General features: G+C 40.3%; 1 protein-coding gene across 9 annotated transcripts in view; it reads left to right on the forward strand.

Annotated features, from left to right (window-relative positions):
• The window catches only part of PLCE1 (phospholipase C epsilon 1), a 311916-nt gene that overhangs the window by 167314 nt on the left and 123270 nt on the right, over nucleotides 1-21332 (forward strand). For all 9 annotated transcript variants that reach the window (XR_011074510.1, XM_068548222.1, XM_068548229.1 and 6 more), the window contains one exon: nucleotides 13222-13538. Coding sequence is in view for 8 of the 9 variants with exons in the window: in XM_068548222.1 (XP_068404323.1) it covers nucleotides 13222-13538 (317 nt within the window). In the remaining variant the exon portion in view is untranslated. The remainder of the gene's footprint in view (nucleotides 1-13221; nucleotides 13539-21332) is intronic.

Below are 21332 nucleotides of genomic sequence, written 5' to 3' on the forward strand. Positions count from 1 at the left end.
GGGGGAAGATAGCTGGTGGCTTTACCCTCTGTTGTCCTGAGCTATTCCCTTCTGGCCCCCAGCTTGCCTGCCCCAGTCCACAAACCAAGGCCCTGTGGTTAGGCTAAGTGGGTGTCTCTGTTTTAAAAGGCATTTTGGGGACTTCATAGTGATCCCACCCCCTTCCAACTTCAGAGGTTTGCCAAAGTATTTGTCCCAACCACACATGATATTTCACTTCTAAGGAGTTTAAGAAAATTGATTTTCCCCATCTTCTTGTTTCTTTACTGGTGTTTTGTACTCCTTCCAGCTGGGAGTTCACAGGAAGCTGAGCAGATGGCCTGCTCCACTCTGAGAGATTAATTACAGGGTTAAGCAACTAGAGAGTGGCTGAGTGGGATTTGGACTTTGTTCTGTCCCACTTCAGAGCCTGGGCACCTGAGCGCTCTCCCACATTGCATGTGAAGCCTAGGGCTCCTCCTTCACCACCTCCTTACCTCATGCCTCTGGTGGGAGGCGTGAGAATGAAGGTGCCCAGCGCTCCCAGGCATGCAGCCCTAGTTTGCACAGTCAGAGCTGGCAGCACTCCGGCTCAGGGTCACGGATACAGAGGCTGGGCGGTCTGAACTGTTTATGTCCAGGTATGGGCACCAGTACCTCCTTTGTCTCTGCTGCTCTGACAGAGGATGACAGTTGTTATTCCAGGTCCTATGACTGTTTTATACCGAATCAGAGAGGAACTGACCTCAGGAAGGAATTATGAGGTTTCTCCCAGACATGATGAAACCTGTGTGTGTTTTCTTTCCACATTTTATTGGGCTGGCTCCGCCCTTCTTCCGCCTCCCACTGCCATCATGGACATCACTTCACAGAGCCAAATGGCCTTACTTATCCTCTAGGCTTTGGCCTAAGAAGTCTTTTGTGAGGATTCCTCTCAGTATCTCACAGTAGAGGACAGTCAAGAGGCTGATGCAGATATCCATGCAGGTGGGAATTGAGAGAAAGCAGTGAAAATGGGATGGAAGGGCCTAATTCTGGAAATAACTGGTGGATGAATGGGTGCAAACTCAGCCCAGGACATGGAGGAATAACAAATGCCTCCAAGATTTTGGATCTGGGGAAGTAAAGGTGGTGCCCTAAAAAGAAAGGGCAAAGTTAGATCCAATTTGCATAGCTTGACTCTGAGATGCTGGGATGTTCACGTAGACACTCCCAATAGAAGCATCAGGATTGAGCTGAGCAAGAGGTCAGAACTGGAATTACACATTTGCAAAGTCATCTGCTTAGCTGTGATGGCTGCAGCTTGAGATGAGCTTTTCTAGGAAAGAGAGGTGAGAGAACTGAGACTGTAGAGTTCAGGCTCAGGAGCTGCGAGGAGACTCAGAAGCCAGTGCCATTGCTGGAGAGGTAAGAGGAGAGCCAAGATCGTGTAGTGTCCTGAGCCAGGACTCAGGGGAGGTCCATGGTGTGGGGCTTAGACTTGTAGATTACCAGGCTCCCTCTACGTGACAATGGCGTGGTGATTTTAATGCACCAAATCATAATGTCCTCAAATCTATCATTAGCCACTTTGGCATAGTTTTGTTTTTGTTTTTTTCTTCCTGTTAAAGGTGGCTTTGACTTTGTCAGCAAAGATCTTCTACTTAAATCATCAAACATAGTCAAAAAGCCATTAATTGCATAATTAAATACAAAGCAGTTCCTGTACAGCCTTGTCCACTACTAGATTAGATACATCCCATAGGTTGAATTCACATGGTAAGTACCTACTGAGTACTTGACTTGAAATAGCATTTGGTCAACAAGTGGGACACGGTGAATCCTAATGCCTTCCAGGTTTTGGTCCCATTTTAGTTGAAAAGGGGAAATGAGTTTTGAGTTTGTGCATAAATTTAACTCTGGTACCTAGAGTACAAGAAATGGTGAAGAGAATGGGCTTTGGAGTCAAATGAGTCTAAGTCAGAATCCTGGCATCACTACTTAACTACCTGTGAATATTTAGGCAAGTTACTTAACCTTTCTGCATTTCTTCAGCTGTAAAATGGAATACTTAATCATAGTCAGGCCAGAGTCACTGATAGGACTAAAGGAGATACTTAATAAAACGTTAGCAAGTAATGCTGTCAGTACCATTAGTATTGCCTTTTATGGGAAAAAAAAAATTCCAGGTCAGTACGTGTTTTTCTTATTAAGTGACTTTGACCTACCCAAAGTCTGGTACAGGTCAGTTCTGCAATAATATGTTCTAAATCAGAAATAACACGTACCAGTTTTCCTTTAAGTCATAGAGCTATTTTAATTGATGCTCATATCGTCACAGGTTGAAAATGTGATTATTATAACAAACAATAATAAAGAGTGCATTTTCAACATGAATTTTTAAAATATATATTTCCTTTCTTTTAAACAAACATAATTTTTAAAAATATCAGAGTGTTTGTGATTTGGAGTCATGGTTACAGCCATGTCCCAGTTTGCCCTCTGTTCTTGTCCAATGTACAGGTCCAAGTTAGGGTCAGAACTGCAGATAGACAATAAATGTCTGCTGGGCTCATACAAAGCTCTTCTCAGTTAGACTGTGCTTACACACACAATATATTAATATAAAATGAATGTACAGTTAAGCATATGAAAATCAAAGGAATGCACTATATTAATAGAATAATGGATAACAACCACATGATTGTCTCAATAGATGCAGAAAAATCATTTGACAAAACCCAATACCCTTTTACAGTAAAAACACTCAACAAAATAGGAACAGAAGGGAACTTCCCTAACCTGATAAAGTGCATCTATGAAAAACCCACAGCTAACATAATGCATAATAGTGGAAGACTGAGAGTTTTTCACCTAAGATCAGGAACCAGACAAAGATATCCATTCTCACTACTTCTATTCAACATTTTATTGGCAGTTCTAGCCAGGGCAATTAGGCAAGAAAATGAAATAAAAGGCATCCAAACTGGAAACAAAGAAGTAAAACTATCTCTATTATCAGATAACATGATCTCGTATATAGAAAAACCTAAGGAATCCACTAAAATACTATTAGAACTAATAAATGAGTTCAGCAAGTTTGCAAGATACAAGCGCAGTCGTATTTTTGTACACTAGCCATGAACAATCTGACAGTGAAGTTACAAAAACTATTTCATTTACAACAGCATCAAAAATAATAGAATACTTAAGAGTAAATTTAACAAAAGAAATTCAAGACTTGTACACTAAAAGCTACAAAACATTGTTGAAAGAATTTTAAATGACCTCAATAAATGGAAAGATCTCCTGTGGTCATGGATTTAAAACTTAATATTGTTAAGATGGCAATACTCCCTGAAGTGATCTACTGATTCAGTGCAATCCCTATCAAAATTCCAGCTGCCTTTTTTTCAGGAATTAATAAGCTGATTCTAAAATTCACATGGACTTTCAGGGACCCAAAATAGCCAAAATAATTTTTTTTAAATAAAAAGTTAAAAGGTTGGAAGACTCACATGTCCAATTTCTAAACTTACTACAAAGCTACAGTAATCAAAACAGTGTGATACTGGCATAAGGACAGACATATAGACCAATAGAATAGAATAGAGATCCCTTGCATGTATGGTCAAATAATTTTCAACAGAGGTATCAAGACCATTGAATGGGGCAGTTTTTCAAAAACATAGTGCTAGGAAAATTGGCTGTCCACATGCAAAAAATGCATTTGGACACTTGCCTAACACTATATATAAAAATTAACTCAAAATGAATCAAAGACCTAAAAATATGAAACATAGGGGGAAAGCATCATGACATTGTATTTGGCAATGATTTTTGGATATGACACCAAAGGCACAGTCGACAAAAGAAAAATGGGCAAATTGGACCTCATCAAAATTAAAAATTTTGTGATATTCAATATCTTATAATAACCTATAATGGAAAATAATAAGAAAAAAATATATATATATAACTGAATCACATTGCTGTACACCTGAAACTAACACAATATTATAAATAAACTATACTTCAATTTAAAAAAAACTTTTGGACTTCCCTTGTGGCACAGCAGTTAAGAATCTGCCTGCCAGTGCAGGGGACATGGGTTCGAGCCCTAGTCCGGGAAGATCCCACATGCCGCAGAGCAACTAAGCCCACAAGCCACAACTACTGAAGCCCGCACGCCTAGAGCCTGTGCTCCGCAACAAGGAAGCCACCACAATGAGAATCCCGCACACGGCAACAAAGAGTAGCCCCCGCTCACTGCAACTAGAGAAAGCCCACGCACAGCAATGAAGACCCAACACAGCCAAAAATAAACAAATTAATTAAATAATTTTTTAAAAAACTTTGTGTATCAAAGAACACTATCAATAAAGTAAAAAGGCAACCCACAGGATGGGATAAAATATTTGCAAATCATATATATAATAAGAGATTAATATCCAGAATAGGTAAAAAACTCAACAACAACAAAACAACACAATTCAAAGATGGGCAAAGGACTTAAATAGATGTTTCTCAAAAGAAGATGTACAGGGACTTCCCTGGTGGTGCAGTGGGTAAGACTCCACGCTCCCAATGTAGAGGGCCTGGGTTGAATCCCTGGTCAGGGAACTAGATCCCACATGCATGCCGCAACTAAGGAGCCCACGTGCTGCAACTAAGGAGCCGACGAGCCGCAACTAAGACCCGGTGCAACCAAATAAATAAATATTAAGGAAAAAAAAAAAGAAAATATACAGATGGCCAATAAGTATATGAAAAGATGCTCAACATCATTAGTCATTAGGGATGTGCAAATCAAATCAGTAAGATACCACTTCACACTCACTAGGATGGCTATAATTAAAAAAAAAAATTAAGGAAAACAAATGTTGACCTGGATGTGGAGAAATTGCCAGAGGAATGTAAACTGGTGAAGTCCCTGTGGAAAACAGTTTGGGCATTCCTCAAAAACTGCTAAACATAGAGTTATCATGTGATCCAGCAATTCCATTCCTAGGTATTTACCCACACAAAAGTTTTTACACGAATGTTCATAACAGCATTATTCATGATCGTCAAAAAGTGGAAACAATGCATTTGTTCATCAACTGATGAATGGATAGATGATATTTGGTATATACATAAAATGGAATCTTATTTAGCCATAATAAGAACTGAAGTACTGATTCATACTATAACACTGACTAAACTTGAAAAGATTATAAGTTAAAGAAGCCATACACAAAAGGCCACATGTTGTATAATTCAGTTATAGGAAATGAACAAAACAGGCAAATCCGTAGAGACAGAAAATAGTGGTTGTTGGGGGCTGATGTGAGTTAGGCCATGGGGAATGACTGCTAATGTGCAGCAGTGATAAAGATGTTCTAACACTGACTATGATGACAGTTGTTCAGCTCTGTGAACATACTGAAAAACCACTGGATTGTACACTTTCAAAAATAAATTTTATGGTATGTGAATTATATCTCAATAAAAAAGAATGGACATACATAGCTCAGCAATATTTTAGCATGAAAGGATTTAACTCTTGAGACTAGTCTGACGTCTCAATGAAGTTTGCTGATAATGCCAATCTAGAAGGGATACGAATGTTCTTTTCATAGAGGGAAGAGATGCAGAGCTAAGAACAGCAAATTTGGGGTGGGTAGGGGATGGCTTTTTTTAAACTGGGGAATCCATTACTACAATGTATGGCAAGATGTAATGGATATTTCTTTTCATATGAATAAATGAGGATTTTTTGAAAATGTTTGATTATTGGTGGGCACCACACCAGAGGGTACAAGTTGCAGGTTATAAAAACAAAGCAAAAGTTTCCATAGCCTGAAATGGTTTGATATATGACTAAGTCTCTCCATCTGGCTTCTAAGATCAAAGGCCCCAGAATTCCTTCTTCCTCTTTCAAATGATGAATTCATGATGATTAAAAACAGCTAACTACTGAGAGCTGAATATGCACTAAACATTTTACATGCATTTTCTCATTTTAATTTCCCTATCATCATGGTGACGTGGTTGTAGAGAACTTACCCGAGGTCATGCCACAAGTCAGTGCCTGAGCTGGGCTGCAGCCCCACACCTTTGTGACTCCCAGGACCTCACTCATAACCCCTGGATTATACTCTCTGTTTCCCTGTTTTCTCCTTCTGGGGGAGATTCCCCCCAAGAGTTTACAGCACTGGAGGTTCTAACCACACCAAGTAGGGGAGACAGTGGAGTAGAGAGGGAATACCCTGGATTGGGAGTTGGGGGCCAACTTTGCCAATATTCAGCTCCATGACCTTGGGCAAGAAGCTTGACCTCTCAGAGGCATAGTTTCCTGATTTGTAAAGTGTAGAAAATTTGTCCCAACTATCCCTGAATGTAGTTCTTCCAGCTCAAGCATTTGGTCCAAGTCCTGCTTCATTTACCTACCACTGGGAAAACATCTGACTGTCAGTTGTATAGAAACACTGAGAGGAACAAATCCTTCAAGTCACTGTAGGGTGCTGATTTGAGGAGCCTGGACTTTGGTGTTAGACTGACGTGGCACTGCTTCCATCACTAATCTCAGGGTGATATTGAGCAAGTTCTGTAACCTCTGTCCCCATCAGCTAAAATGGGTATAATAGCATAGGGTGCTATGGCATAAAGTGTTTGTGAGGACTGAGTGAGACCTCTTTAGGGAGCTTAGTGTAGTTCTTAGCATACAGTAAGTAGTGGTTATTATATATTTAATAATATTATAATTTATTTAGTGTTATTATTATTGATGGTATACTTATAAAATACAGACACAGAATCCCTTAAGGGTAATTAGCATATGTTTAGGTAGCTCAACCAGATCAGACTCTGGACTTCAGGTGGCCTGCTTGGGCTCTGTTCTAGAACTAGCCACATCTACTGGGTTGGCCATCAGGAATGTGCTGCTGGGTACAAGGGCATTAGATTGTCACTGACACTCCAGAGTTTCCCTCCTATTAACTTGGAGTCAGTAATGCCATTTTCCTCTTAAGCACGGCATCTTATTATAGCTTACCATGTGAATTTTGGCTCAATTAATTTTGTTTACCCAAAATCATCAGAAATAGATTGGTGATCAATGAGAGAGACTGCTAACACATTTGGTTAATGTGCCGTGAAAAGAAAAATTACTGCTCCCTGGAAATTTCCCAGTGTGGGCAGGGAATTTTTCTCTCTTTCAATGTTATTGGAAACATAATAAGCACATATAATGATATATTTACAAATTCTATCACAGTTTTATTTCTAACAATAAAAAATAGTTAAACATAACATTGACTACTAAAGAGCCATTAAGATCCAGTATTAGAAAACTAGTTTTAGAGTTGGGGAAATGTGCACTATAGAGTAAGTTGGGTTTTTGTTTTTGTTTTAAGTTTAGAAAAAACGTATGTGTTCTGATCCTAATTTTGTAAATGTTATGTATATATATAGAAAAAATGTGAAATACTACAACAAAAATATTAGTAGACATTATCTGTGGGTGTAGGATTATTAATTATTTTAATTTTCTTCTTTATATGTCTCTAAATTTTTTATACTTTCACAGTGAGCTCATATTTCTTTGGAAATCAGGGTGCAGAGTTACTTTTTATTAATAAGAATTCTGTCAGATTTTTTTCTTCTAAGAGGCTCTTCAGTCCCATAAAGAGTTTTATCTGAATATGGCTTAATTCTCAATCTAGGCATATTGGTTTTTTCCTTTTTTAAAAGTAGGCTTAGAAATAATATGCTTCATTGATTTTGTGAACTTGTAAAATCATGCAGTTTTGAGGACAAACCAGACACATTTGTTGCAAGATTGATTGTTACTCTGAAAACCAATAACAGATAATGAGAAAGAATCACCAGTTAACTAACCTTTCTCTAAATCCATTACTTCCCTGTTGAAAGCAATTTTCAACTCTGCCTGAGATTGTGTCTTTAAGCCAGCTCTGAATCTTTCATAAAATGAAATCAACATCCTTCCTCTCCTGTCTTATCTTATATAATTGGAATTGTATCACTCAAAGGCTACTAAATGTGGAGTTGATGAATCCAGTGCTTAAGTTAAAAAAATAAAGGGATTGTCTGCAAAATGAATTCAAATCAAAGAAAAATGTATAGAGTAGATATAATAAAAGTTTTTCCTACTTTCTTCCCTAATTGTAATTTGAAGAAACTTTTCAAAACCAGTATTGCAGGGCTTCCCTGGTGGCGCAGTGGTTGAGAGTCTGCCTGCCAATGCAGGGGACACGGGCTCGAGCCCTGGTCTGGGAAGATGCCACATGCCGCGGAGCAACTGGGCCCGTGAGCCACAGCTATTGAGCCTGTGCTCCGCAACAAGAGAGGCCGCGATAGTGAGAGGCCCGCGCACCGCGATGAAGAGTGGCCCCCACTTGTCGCAACTAGAGAAAGCCCTCACACAGAAACGAAGACCCAACACAGCCAAAAATAAAATAAATAAAAATAAATTTAGAAACTGCCAAACTGTCTTCCAAAGTGACTATACCTTTAAAAAAAAAGAACAAAAAACCAGTATTGCAATATTTGGAAAAGATCTGAGCAGCTCAAATGCCAAACCAGTTTGTGCCCATGAGAAGATTAGAATTTTGTTCTCTGGATGAATTTTTCAGATACCATTTTGATTTTTTTTAATACTGTCAAACCTACATTAGAAAAAAGTTCAATGAAACAGAACTGTGCAATATATAAACACTTTCATTAGTTTGGTGTGTACTAGACAGATATACAAACATATACCTACATCTATAAAATTCTTTTTCCTCCAATAGGTTCATATTCCATTGTTCCCAACTTGCTTTTTTTTCACTTAAATTTTCAATTTTAGTACCTATGAATTTACCTCACTTTGTCTGTATTTTTGCAAGAATTTCTGTCAGATAAAATCCCAGAAGTGGAATTGCTAAGACAAAGGGTATGCATGTTTAAGTTTTTGTTTTGCCTTCCAAGAATGTCTGTGCCCATCACACCACCACTTACAGAGAATGAGAATGAAAAGTAACATTTCAGAAGCAGAGCTCTGTGGCAGGTTCTCCCAAAGGTTTTACCTTTGTAAATATATACATACATACATACATACTAAGCTACCATCAAAATATAATGCAAGTACTATATTCTGTTTTTCATTAAAGTCAGATTCCTGTAAGGTATAATCCTGCCTAACTTTTCAACCACCTCTCTTCCTACCCAGAAAAGACTCTGTGTGTGTGTGTGTGTGTGTGTGTGTGTGTGTGTGTGTGTGTGTGTGTGTAACAGAGAAAAACAGAGAAACAGACTCAGCAGGAAATCAGGGGAATCCTTCTCTCCTGCAGAAGATCTCTCAAAATGTTGACCATAGTAGATGGTAGACTTTTGGAGTCAGAGCTGAATTTTAGTTCCAGCCCCATCTCTTAGTAGCAATGAGTCTTTAGACAAATTGCTGAACATTTCTGACCCTCAATTTGTCATTTATAGAATGGGGGTAATCACGCTTGCCTGACGGTGTTCTTTGTAAAAATTAAAATGTTTTACTTCGTGCAAAGGGCTAATAAATGGTGAGGCGCAAGAGCTAGGTGAGTAGCTCTTGTTGAGACGCCAGAAAAGGATTAAGGTGACCAAGCCAAGAGCATCCTGGATGGTAAAGTTTTGAAGACTTTTGCAGAAAGACTTGAGGAAATAACATTCCAGTTAAAATATGCTATGTAATACTACACGTTTCCAACCTCCATCCAATATCTTCCCCTCCCCCACCCATATTATAGTAGTGTTTATCAGTCTTCTCTCCTAGGATGTTCAGTATCAACAAGGATCTTTTCTTATTCGCTGAATCCCAATATCAGTGTAGTCTGAAACAAAACCTGGCACATAGTAGGCACTCAATGAGTGAATGAAGGAATTTCTGCTTAACCTTTCTTAACCCCATTGAGATGTATTGGCAGCTAATAAGGCTGGCCCCTGGACACAGAGCACATCCATGGTGACTCAGGCTCAGCTTGGTGTAATGCCGAGTACTGGGCAAGGAGCCAGAATCTTCCGATTCTCTCTCAGCTTTTACCAGTTCCAGGGCTGACCACTCACAAGCTGGATTCTTCAGCAAATCTCGTAGCAATTTAACTCAAGCTTTATGAAAAATACGGATAGCCATGCCAACCTATCATGGCTCCCTCACATTATGTAAGAGATTTTGTGAGATTACTTGGTAAACTCTATATTTGCTTATGAGACACAGCAATAAAGACCTTTTGATAGGGACCAAAAGGCAAAAAGAGAAATCCATGGGAAGTGGCAGGTTTTGCTGAGCTCTAGGCCAAGCCCGAGGCTCTGTGTGCTGTGATAGTATATGCCCCTTGTGGGATTTATTAAAGGCTCTGAGAAGTCCTGCAGTTAAAATAGAAAAAAAGAAAGCTTGTTTAACTTTGTTTAACCCAGTATGTCTCTAAATTATTAACCAAGGAACGGTGTTTTGCATAAATTCAGTGTTACACACTTTGGAAAATACCCGTTTAAAGCATGGGAACATTCTTATGAATTTATAAGAAGGAAAGGAGAGGGCACTTTTGAGTTTCTATGTGCTCCATTCTAATGTAGTTGTAATGTAGTGATTGACATGATGGTTCCAGGCTGAACAAAGAAGGGAACTGTCCATGCTCTAGGGTCAAATCCTTACCTTTGGAGTTTGAAGAGTTCATTTTATCAGATCACTGCAAGTAAGCAAGCACAAGAAGTTGATTTATACTAACTGAAATCACTTGAGATGCATCTAAAATCCAGAATGACAATGTGAAATTCTGCCGCTACATGAGGTTATATGTTGAGTGATCAAGCACACGAGCTCTGAAGTCAAAAAGACCCTGATTCAGATCCCAGCTTCCTAGCTTACTATTTTTGTGACCTTATGTGAGCCTCACATAATAATGCTATCTACCTCCTAAATTAATCCATATAAAGTACTGAACTCGGTTATCAGGGAAATAGAACTTGAAGACACTGTGTCTCACAGTAAATTTTGCTAGGCTGTTAGAGTGTCTAGAGATACAACCCTATTCTACTGTAGAATAACTATTAACTGGAGAACATGGGGCCGAGAGCAAACATTGACGGTAAATGAGATCAATAATTATATTCACCAGAAATTTTCTAAAAATTCTTTCACAAGAGAAGAACTACGGTTGCCTGTGGGATTAATGAACTTTGCTCCACAAATAATGAGGAATGATCAGGGGTCACAGAGCTCCTGGGTCTTTAATCCATCATAGAGTTGCCCATGTTGCAGAGAGGGAGATCTGATGGTGACTTAGAGCTGAGAGTTGGGGCAACGTGGCCTGTGAATAGGAAAGAGGAGATTAAAGGGGAGCTCAGCAAGAATGAGAGAAAACGGGAAGTATTTTTAACAGCTGCTGTTTAAATGTGGAACTTGAAGAACACAAAATATGTCTCAAAAAGATTTCTAGGATGTTTCTTTGTGGTGCATGATACAAAATCCCCGAGTAATCCTGCTTTAAGGAAACCTACACTAAAGGTCTACATTATGTTTCAAGGTTTCTAACCTCAGATTTGTGTTTCCTTTGAGTATGATGCTGTGCTTATATTGAGACACATGGGGCCACTACATTTATTCGAGTTACACCTACCAGGCTTCTTTTTCTTCTTTCATTCAAATTTGTTTAGGTCTCCTTTATTGCTATTTCCCACAAACCACTAGATTCTTCTTCATTCATTGTAACATCATGTGATTCATGTCTCAAGATACATTGTGATTTACAATATATCATCTTATGTTATTTACATATTTTATTACATTATCTCTTCTCTTGCATATTAGATAAGCAGCTGGTTCATAAGATTTGGGAGTTACTTTTATTTCTTTCACAGAGAGCTATGCTTTGAAATCCTGTCTTAGAGCTGGTTAGTTCTGGGAAGACTTCCTATATATGACTAATTCCACTGTACATAAATTATCAGTGTCAGAAACTGCAATCTGCCTCTGTCATCATTCAGGCTACATTCTGACTCAATTTGGGGGAAATCTGGTCACTTTCTCAGCCATTCAGCAAGTTGGAGAGTGAAGCCACGTAGGCTTGATTTGAGTACCTGCCTTATTTTAATTATTTTCAAATATGAGCTTAGAACCAAATATGATTTGGTATTCCAAATTAACACTGTGATCTAATAACCAGGAGCCCCCAGGACAGACCTGGTTTCCATTTTTCTATTCCATCCACAACCTTATTGGTTAATTAATTTGAACGGACTGCATGGCCTGATTTTTGGATCAGAAGATATGGTCGCCATACTCACAGAGGAAGGAATCAGGGAAAGTAGACTACCCTTTAGGGAAGGTACGTAATGAAGGGTAAGGCTAGTTGGAGTTTAAGGGATAAGGGAAGTTTTACTGGTTTGTATTTAAGGATAAGAGAAACTAATATCTGTGTAGGCAAAGAAGAGTCAGTGGGAAGAAAGGGATTGAAGGTGGAAATATCCACTGAGGCAAAGTGAATTTGTACTAAGGGAATAATTTTGAGCCTATGAATGAATGTCTTTGGTACTTCTATCTAATGCACTCATTAATTTCCCTCTCGCTACCACCTTCTTATTACCAGTTGTGGAGCAGGGAATGAGATTTATTTATTTTATTTATTTAGATACATCTCCTCATTACCTATTTCTCCTTACTTGTATAGGTGGTTCTTTCCCTGCACACCTCCAGGTAAATCTCAGTGGAATCAGAGTCTTTGAGGGCTGAATGTTGGCAGAGCAGACCTTGAAGTTTTGAAGCCTGGTGTGCAGAGGGTCCCTGGGTCTCCTGCGTGTTCACACATAGAGTGCATATGCCTATATGTGTACAGGCCTCCTCCCCCTACTGCCTTTCTTCCCTCTTCCATTTCAATTGCTGTGCCCATGCCCACCCGCATTTCTTTTCATGGTGATGGTTAGTCCCGGAGGATGAGGAAGCAAATGGTACATTTTACTTCACTGCTACTCTGCAGAGTGTCACAGTGAACTGGTTAGGGAATGGTGTGCTAGATCAGTTCTGCTTCTGAAAATAGGAAACTAAGCCTTTCCCTACCCCCAAGGAGTGGGAGGGGGCAGGCAGGAGATATATCAGAAAGGTCTCCAGAACAGGAGAGATAGTATAGAACTATTCACCAAGCAGAAACTTCAGTTGAGAAACCTATAAGACTTTGAATGGCTCTCAAGGAAATACCTGGCGTAGGGGACACCAGCCTTGGTGTAACAGTGAGTTTTGTTGCTTTATTTCAGAACGCCAGCCAGGCACCTCTATGGCCAATCCCAGTGCCCTCCCTTCAAGTTCAGCTGGGATCAGCAAGGAGCTGATTGATCTGCAGCCACTCATCCAGTTCCCAGAGGAAGTTGCCAGCATCCTGATGGAACAGGAGCAGAATATTTACCGAAGGGTCTTGCCGGTTGACTATCTTTGCTTCTTGACCCGGGACTTGGGCACCACGGAATGCCAGAGGTCCCTGCCCTGCCTCAAAGCGTCCATCTCAGCATCCATTCTTACCTCCCAGAACGGAGACCATAATGCCCTTGAAGATCTTGTGATGAGGTTTAATGAGGTAAGAAGCCACTCTGAGATGTTTTGTAATGATTTTTAAGCATTTCTCCTTTTAGGTTTGTTTGTTACTGATATCTCGTCTACCTGTCTGTCTGCCCACTTCCATGATGACTGTTTCTCTTCCAGGCAATGAGATAGACACACTGTCGTCCTCCCTTTCGCTTCACTCCACCCTTCAGCCTAATTGAGCCCGCCTCCATCCCATACCATTACCATGTCCACAAGCCTTCTCCCTTTGGACAACCAGTATCCCCCCCGCCCCATTTTCTCTATGCCCTTGCCAAAATATTCTCCCTGGGCCCATTTTCAAAGATTCTCCCCCTGTTCCTACAAGTGCTTTTAAGACCAGATGTCTCAATTTTGGGTTTGGCCGAGGGATCATGGGATCTGTCTAGCCCACTCTGTCTTCCACTATCAGACCTCCTCAGCAGAAATTAAACACTAATATACCTGGGTAAGGAGAGCTGGGAGGAACATGGTCTTGAGGGGCAATGAATCACCTCATTCCTGATCTCTGCATCCCATCAAGCTCCTCAGCCCCAGAAAGTCCCTCCATGGCCTCCAAGGCCTTGCCAGAAGCAAGTTCTAAAGAGGACAGGTGTGACCAGAGTCTGGGAACACCTAGGAAGGAGGCAGTGTAAGAGCTCTAGGCGCTCACTGGGAGGAAAAGAGCCAATGGCTGGCCACCCTGTGGCTCTGGACCAAGGATAAAGGACAGGATGGAGAGGAGGTCGCCATGCTGTGCTAGGGTCACCGGATGCTGCTCTCTCAGGCTTAGAGAACACTTTCATCCCATAGCATAACCCCACACCCAGACCTTTCTGTTCTATATTTTATTTCTTTTAGACTTCATTTCTTTGTCTTGAATACTAAAACACAAAATTTCAGTCTGTGTGTTTGGTGGTTGTTGGTTGGTTGAATTCCACAAATACAGTAGTTTCCTACTTTAGTCATTTAGTAAACTACCTAAATGCTAAGAGGATGCTCCCATCCTAGTTCGTATATATCTCTGATTGACAGAGGATCAATCAGTCTTTGTTACTTAAACACTTTCCAACTATAGCAGTTCACCTTGCAGCCTCCATAGCCTTCCAGTGATGACCCTGGTGATGGTTGTATCACAACAGTGATAAAGCCCAGTGGATGGAAAGTGTTAGAGGCTGAGCTCAAGCAATTCTGTATCCAGACATGCCTTGAGCATCATTCCTCAAAGGGAGATCCATTATCCATAGGAATTGCTAACATCCATCTAGCACTGTCATACTAATTATTTAATATGTGCCACTTATTTGTTCCTCACAACAACCCTGGGAGACAGATCCTTGTCATTGACCCCATTTTAGCAGTGGGAAAACTGAGACATGAGGAGATGAAGTTCTTCGCCCAAGGTCACATGGGTGGTAGGTGACAACAGTGAGACTCAAGCCCAAAGAGTCAGGTCTCAGAGCCTGGGCTTTGAACCACAACAATATCCTGCCTCTCGCCTGTATCAGGCTCATACTGAGGGTGACACCTGCTAAATTGCAGATTCCTGGTCCACTCCAAACTGAGTAAGACAGACTCTCTGGGAGTCCACATGAATGCTTGTAAACCACACGGCCCCCAAAGTTGCCTTTTGAAATAAATCTCCTGATGTTCTTGATTTTCCTTGCTGATAAAAACAGAGTGGAAAATGAAAGTTCCAGTAAACTGAGTGATTTTATTAGTGGATTTTACTGTATATCATGAATTATTTTAAACTTCCTGATCGATTCACTCAAACATCCTTAGGACCCTACCCTTATCCTTTGTCGCTATTGTTGTTGTTTTAAATTCCACCTGAAGTTAAAAGTGATTTGCCTGAACTTTACAAAGCTAGTTTTAAGTTAGTTTTGGAGAGAGAAAACTTGAATCTCTTCCATTTAGTACCATAACTTTGGGAATCAAAGATGAAATAGTGATTTCACTAATTCAGAATTAGTGATGATATGAACCACAGCTGGGTAAAGGCATGCTTGGGACTATCTCTGAAAATAGTTTAGCTAAGCAACTTCAAAACGTAGACAAGATTTCTGGGAAAACACTTCAACTACTTAAAAGAACAGTCTGTGTTCAAGTATTCTCAAGCATCTATTTTCATACATATTATGCGTATGCCGATTAAAAATCAGTCTAATGTAGTCATTACACGCAGATCCCAAATGACCTACGCTAGGCAAAACTGGGAGAGCAAAATTCTAGTTGTTTTATATCCTTTCAGGTAAAAAGGCTTCATTACATTGAAAGAGAATTCTTAAATTCAGATTTCACCTAGTTAGAATGGTCTTGCCTCCAAATTAGCGTGGCTTTACTTTCTGTAAAGAAAAAGAAGAAAAGGAGCTAGCATTTAGGACTGGACTGGACATTGTCACTTTCTTTTTTTCTTTTAATTTTATTGGAGTATAGTTGATTTACAATGTTGTGTTTCAGGTGTACAGCAAAGTGATTCAGTTATACATATACATATAGTCATTCTTTTTTAGATTCTTTTCTCATATAGGTTATCCCAGAATATTGAGTAGAGTTCCCTGTGCTATACAGTAGATCCTTGTTGCTTATCTGTCAGTGTCACATTTTTTAATCCCACTAATCCTTATGACAGTTGTGTAAGACAGTTATTATCTCTGACTCGCAGATGAAGAAAGTGAAGCTTAAACAACAAAATAAATAATGATAGTATTGGACTGTGGTCCATAGAATAAAATAAATATTCATGAGTCCATACTGAAATAAATAAATAAGTGAATAAATAAATCAATGGGAGGAGAGGGAGAGGTACAGCTCTTACTTATAAAAGATTTCCAATTAAATGTAGAAGGGATGAGGGAAATGAGAAATCACCATTTGGACACCCTAGCAATAAATTGTTACAGGCGAGAACCACTGATGAATGCTAAAATTATTGAACAAAATATGAGAAACAAGATATTTGCATAGTCTCAAAGTATCTATTCACAAAATATGTATTAATTACAAAAGGAAAAATAGAACAGTGGAGAACCCCAGTAGATACCCACCTTAAGTAAGTGCTCAAGGTCAACATGACCAGTAATAAGACATATTGATGTCTTATTACTGGTCACATCTCCTGATGTGATGCACTCAGAAGGACTAGATATAGTCTCTATGATGTGTTTGCCCCCCCTAAAAAAAATAACCTAAATCTAATCATAAGAAAAAAAACCATCAGGCAACCCCAGATTGAAAGACATTGTACTCTTCAAAAGTGTCAGGATCATGAAAGGTAAGGAAGGACAGAGGAATCGTCAAAAATTAGAGGAGACCAGGAGTCATGACAACTAAATGCAGTTTGGGATCCTATTAGATCCTGGACTAGAAGAAGGATACTGATGGGGAAACTGGTGAAATTCTAATCAGGCATGTAGTTTAATCAGCATGAATGTATCAATGTTAATTTCCTGGTTTTGATAAAGGGACTATATTTATGAAAGATGCTAACACTGGGAGAAGCTGGGTGAGCTACGTATGGGAACTCTGTATTTTTGTAACTTTTCTGTAAATCTAAAATTACTTCAGAATTAAAAGGTTTAAAAAAATAGTGAAGCTCAGAGAGGTTGAGTCACTTGTCCAAGGTCACACAGTGGCTGAATGAATGTCAGAATCCAGATGTCTGTCTTTAAAGTCTATTCTCTTCTCAGCCAACTGCCTTGCCTCTCTACTTGTTACATTATCAAGTTAAAGTTTGTAGTAAAACCAGAATTTCTGATTTTGAATTTAATTAACCTTGGTCTCCTTTCCCTCTTCCCTCCCTCTCTCTACTTCTGTCCTAAACCTCCTGTGCATCTACCCTTTTTCTACTACCATTTCTATTTTTATCGAATTTCCTATTACCACTCATTCATTCATTCATTCACTCAAGACTTATTTATTGAGTGCCTACTATGCTATAACCTTTTCTTTTTTAATTGGTGTGTCACACACTCTTTTAAATAAGAAATGAGCAATATATGATGAAAATTTACAACATTATTAGCCCATACTTTGGTTCTGTCAAAATTTGGTACACAAAATAAATGCACTTTCCTCAGTGGAAGTAAAATATATATTTTTTGAATATGGGAGAATCTCAAAGACAAGAGAGAGACTACTAGCTGCATTGCTAGTTACTTAGGAGACAAGCGAATGCATTTGTTCATACATTCAGTCATTCAGTTAACATGTTTTCAGCACTTCTCAGAAGCAGGAGACCTGGTGGATAAGCACTAAGGGAAATGAGTAACGGCCTGAGGCTGCCAGAAGCTACCAGTCTTAAACTGTAGTCAGGCATGGGCACAAATCACTCCCAAAAGAGGCAGAAAATACATGCAGTGTGAGTGGCACAGACGGTGGGAGCCGCGGTGTCTAGGTGGGTGATCAGCGCTCTCTCTGCTCCGCACTGGAGTTTGCGGCTGGGCCTTGAGTGATGGCTGGGATAGAAGGGGACCATCACGGGAAAGGGAAGGAGGACATTCCAGACGAGAACACAACCAGTGCTTGTCATGAGCAAGAAAGATTCATGGCCTAAGGAGGCAGCTTGCTCCTCTTTGTCAGTAAAACCTGAGCATGAGCTAGAAGTTTCCCGAATTCTAACAACTCTTTACATAATGACTTAACTGTAATGTGGGGAAAGGGGAGAAAATCCCTGATGCCTCTCAGGCAATGTTGCTTAACGTTGGTTCTTAGGAAAATATGGTTAAAATGCAATTCCAAGTACAATCATGAAATAACTGAAAGTGTTTGGCTTACATTAAGGAAGGCCAGGAGATAAATCATTTAAAATCAATTTAGACTGTGGCTTGGAAGCAGTTTGTCTCCCCATTTCCCTATCTCCTGCCCGATGTCAAGACTGGTGCTCACCAGAGTGACTTCTCTTCGTCCTTGCAAGTAAACAGAAGCAGGTACAAGAGGCCAGCCCACAAGCCGGTGGTAGTCAAGGGGGCGCTGGGGGTGGGCTCGATCCTGCTCCTCTTGGTTTGGGAGACAGGGCTTCCTGAACCCTTTTGATCTGGACACCTCTCTGTAGTCATATCCTTGATCTAAAGCTCAAGGAGCCCGTGTTCTGTCTTCCTCCCTTCAGGTGAAGCAGGCTCACTTCCTGGCCACCCACGATGTCTCTTGCTCTGACCGTCTCACATCATATTGTCCTTTTTCCCTCCTCTTCCTTCCTCTCTCCAGCCTCTACCTGTAGTCCACATTCCTTTTGATCTTGCTGTTTTTTAATTCCTCTTCGAATATATTCCAGAGCCATTTATCTCTTCTAAAAGGAGACAGAGAGGCATTTTTGGTAGATAACTTTACCAAAGAGATCACACACTTTAGCACACGCATTTGAGAAGATATGAAAGGCAAATAGAGATTGAGGAGCATGCTTACTCCCTTTGCGTTCATGCCCTTTTCTTGCGAAGGACTGTGATGGAACATGGTTTGGGGAGGTGGTGTATTCTGGGATCACAGTTCTGAGTCACGAGTTCTCAAACCTTATGCCTCATCGATATAGCCTCTGCTCCTGTCCTGTTGTTCACCCACTGATGATCTTTGGGGTTGGAACTCATCATGGTCTGCATCTACAGCTGGTCCTCAGGATCCGTCAACAGAGTAAATTTTCAGCTCCATAACCTACCACTGCCCACATCACTGCCAGACACTCTTTGGTGTAACAATTGATTTCTCTGACTGAGGGCTGGTTTTCAGCTTCAAAAGGCCATTAACAGGTTTACTTTTTCCTATGCCCTGAGGGAGCAGTTTTTCTTGTCAGGTGGGTCTTAGCAAGACCATTCTCTGGGCTCCTCTTTCAAACCAGCTGGTCCAAGGGCAGGTGATGAGGCCAAGATTGAACCCACAGTTATACTGAGACCCCAGAAGGCTCTGGAGGGATTCCACCTGGCTCTTTGCCCCAGGTGACCTTCCTCCATCCTCCTGTGTTCGGTCAAACTAAGCAGTCATCAACCTGCTTCTCTAGCCACACAAATGTGGGCAGCCCAAAGTGACACTCAGTGCTGCTTGTTCCTTCCATCTGGTGGGTTTCACCAGATGTCAGCTCAATAGTTTAAAGGCCACCCTCTCTATAAAGAATGCCAAGGTGCAGCTTAACTCTCTGGGAAAGAGCATAAGAATAAATAAACCATCTGCAGAGAAGGGCTGTTTGGGCCTGTGTCCTTTCAGCCAGAATCCCTTAGGTATTTCATAAGAGATCATGATCACTTTGACAAATTCCAACATCTAGAAGTCTGTCTGGTCATAGCCAAGGAAAGACCATTTCGGCATAGTAAGGAAAAAGCATAACATATGATAGTGGCCAAATGTGTTCCTTCACTTGGTTTTGAATTTGCACGTTTAACCATGTTAGGAAAGTTTCCTATCAAAGCTTTCCCCTCCCTCTTTTATGCAGAAAGCCAAGCAAATCATCTGTTCAGGTCTGCTGTACAAACTTTTTTCCTCATGTCTGAATACCCATGAGGTAAATTGTTAATAAAGCCCCCTCAGGGTAAGGGAAATTTCAGTTCACTTTGGAAAACCAGATTTTTCCTTGGGAAAGCACGTCTCCCTAGAGGCACACCTCTGAGAGCAGAAATTGTATTCATTCCCCAGAATATTTCATGGCACATTCCCCGGTTAACAGAAATTTTAGTTCAGAAGTTTCTGGACTAAAAAAATACGGTAGGCAATTAAACCACAGAGACTCAGCTGTGCAGGGCAGGTTATTTGTAGGGGGCTTATCTGCCCTGGAGTCTATTGACAGCAAATCATGTTCGGTGGTTCTTGGCAATCAGCACCCCCAGGATTCTACTCACTCAGCGTAACACTAAGTAAATGATGGGGCTGGAAATGAGGAGGGGCTTCACAGCACACCATCATGCACGGTGCAGTTCTGGAGTCCTCTTGCCTGGATTCTAATCCATCATCCCCCACTGTGGAACCTCAAGCCCAGTACCTAATCCCTCATCTTTAGATGGGGATGTTAATAGTACCTACTTCACATGGTTTATATAGGAAGTCAGAGTGACGGCATGTGTGAGGCACTTAGTGAGGACCCAAGACACTCCTGGGTTCAATGTTGGTTACAAAACAACACTAAAAGTAACTGCATTTTCACAATAACTAATGATAATAGATTCCACTACTTATTCTTATTCTTATTATTATCCCCTCACCTAATGGATGAGAAAATGGAAGCATAGAGAGGCTAAGCAAATGACCCATGGTTTCAGAGCTAGTGTTTGAACCCAGATGGTCTGACTTCCGGAGCCAATATTCTTGCTTCATCTACCTGGTGCCATTGAATCAAAAGCCATAAGAGCCTTTTTTCCTCACCTTGGTCTCTTATTCTGAATGAAACCGTTTGCTTCACAACAGGATTCAAATATTCTTTACTATTTCAACCCATATAACACTGTTAACCTCCTTGTTGACTCCGTGATATTGAAAATGTGGCATTTCCTTTGAACTGGGAGACTGTGGTTCTTGAAATTGGTAGGACAGTGGTGTCACAAGGTGTCTGAGAACATTGTCCCAGAAGAGGAACAGAATAAATTGTCATTTTGCAGTACCAGGCAGTAAAGGGATTTTAGGTCTTTGGCTTTTAAAGTTTCCTTTTTGGCTTTGAGGGCTCCTTAGGTACTGGATACCTGAGAATGTAGAATGCCAAAAGAAAATTAAAACTTTTACTTTATTTCTTTAGCTTCATTTCTTGACCACATCACCTCTGCAATCTTTTTCCTCCTCTTTTTCTGTATTTCAATTTTGCATGAAACCTACACCCCCAAAAGTGATGGCTTTT

Source organism: Eschrichtius robustus, chromosome 7, assembly GCF_028021215.1.
Source record: "Eschrichtius robustus isolate mEscRob2 chromosome 7, mEscRob2.pri, whole genome shotgun sequence".
NCBI classification, from domain to species: Eukaryota; Metazoa; Chordata; class Mammalia; order Artiodactyla; family Eschrichtiidae; genus Eschrichtius; species Eschrichtius robustus.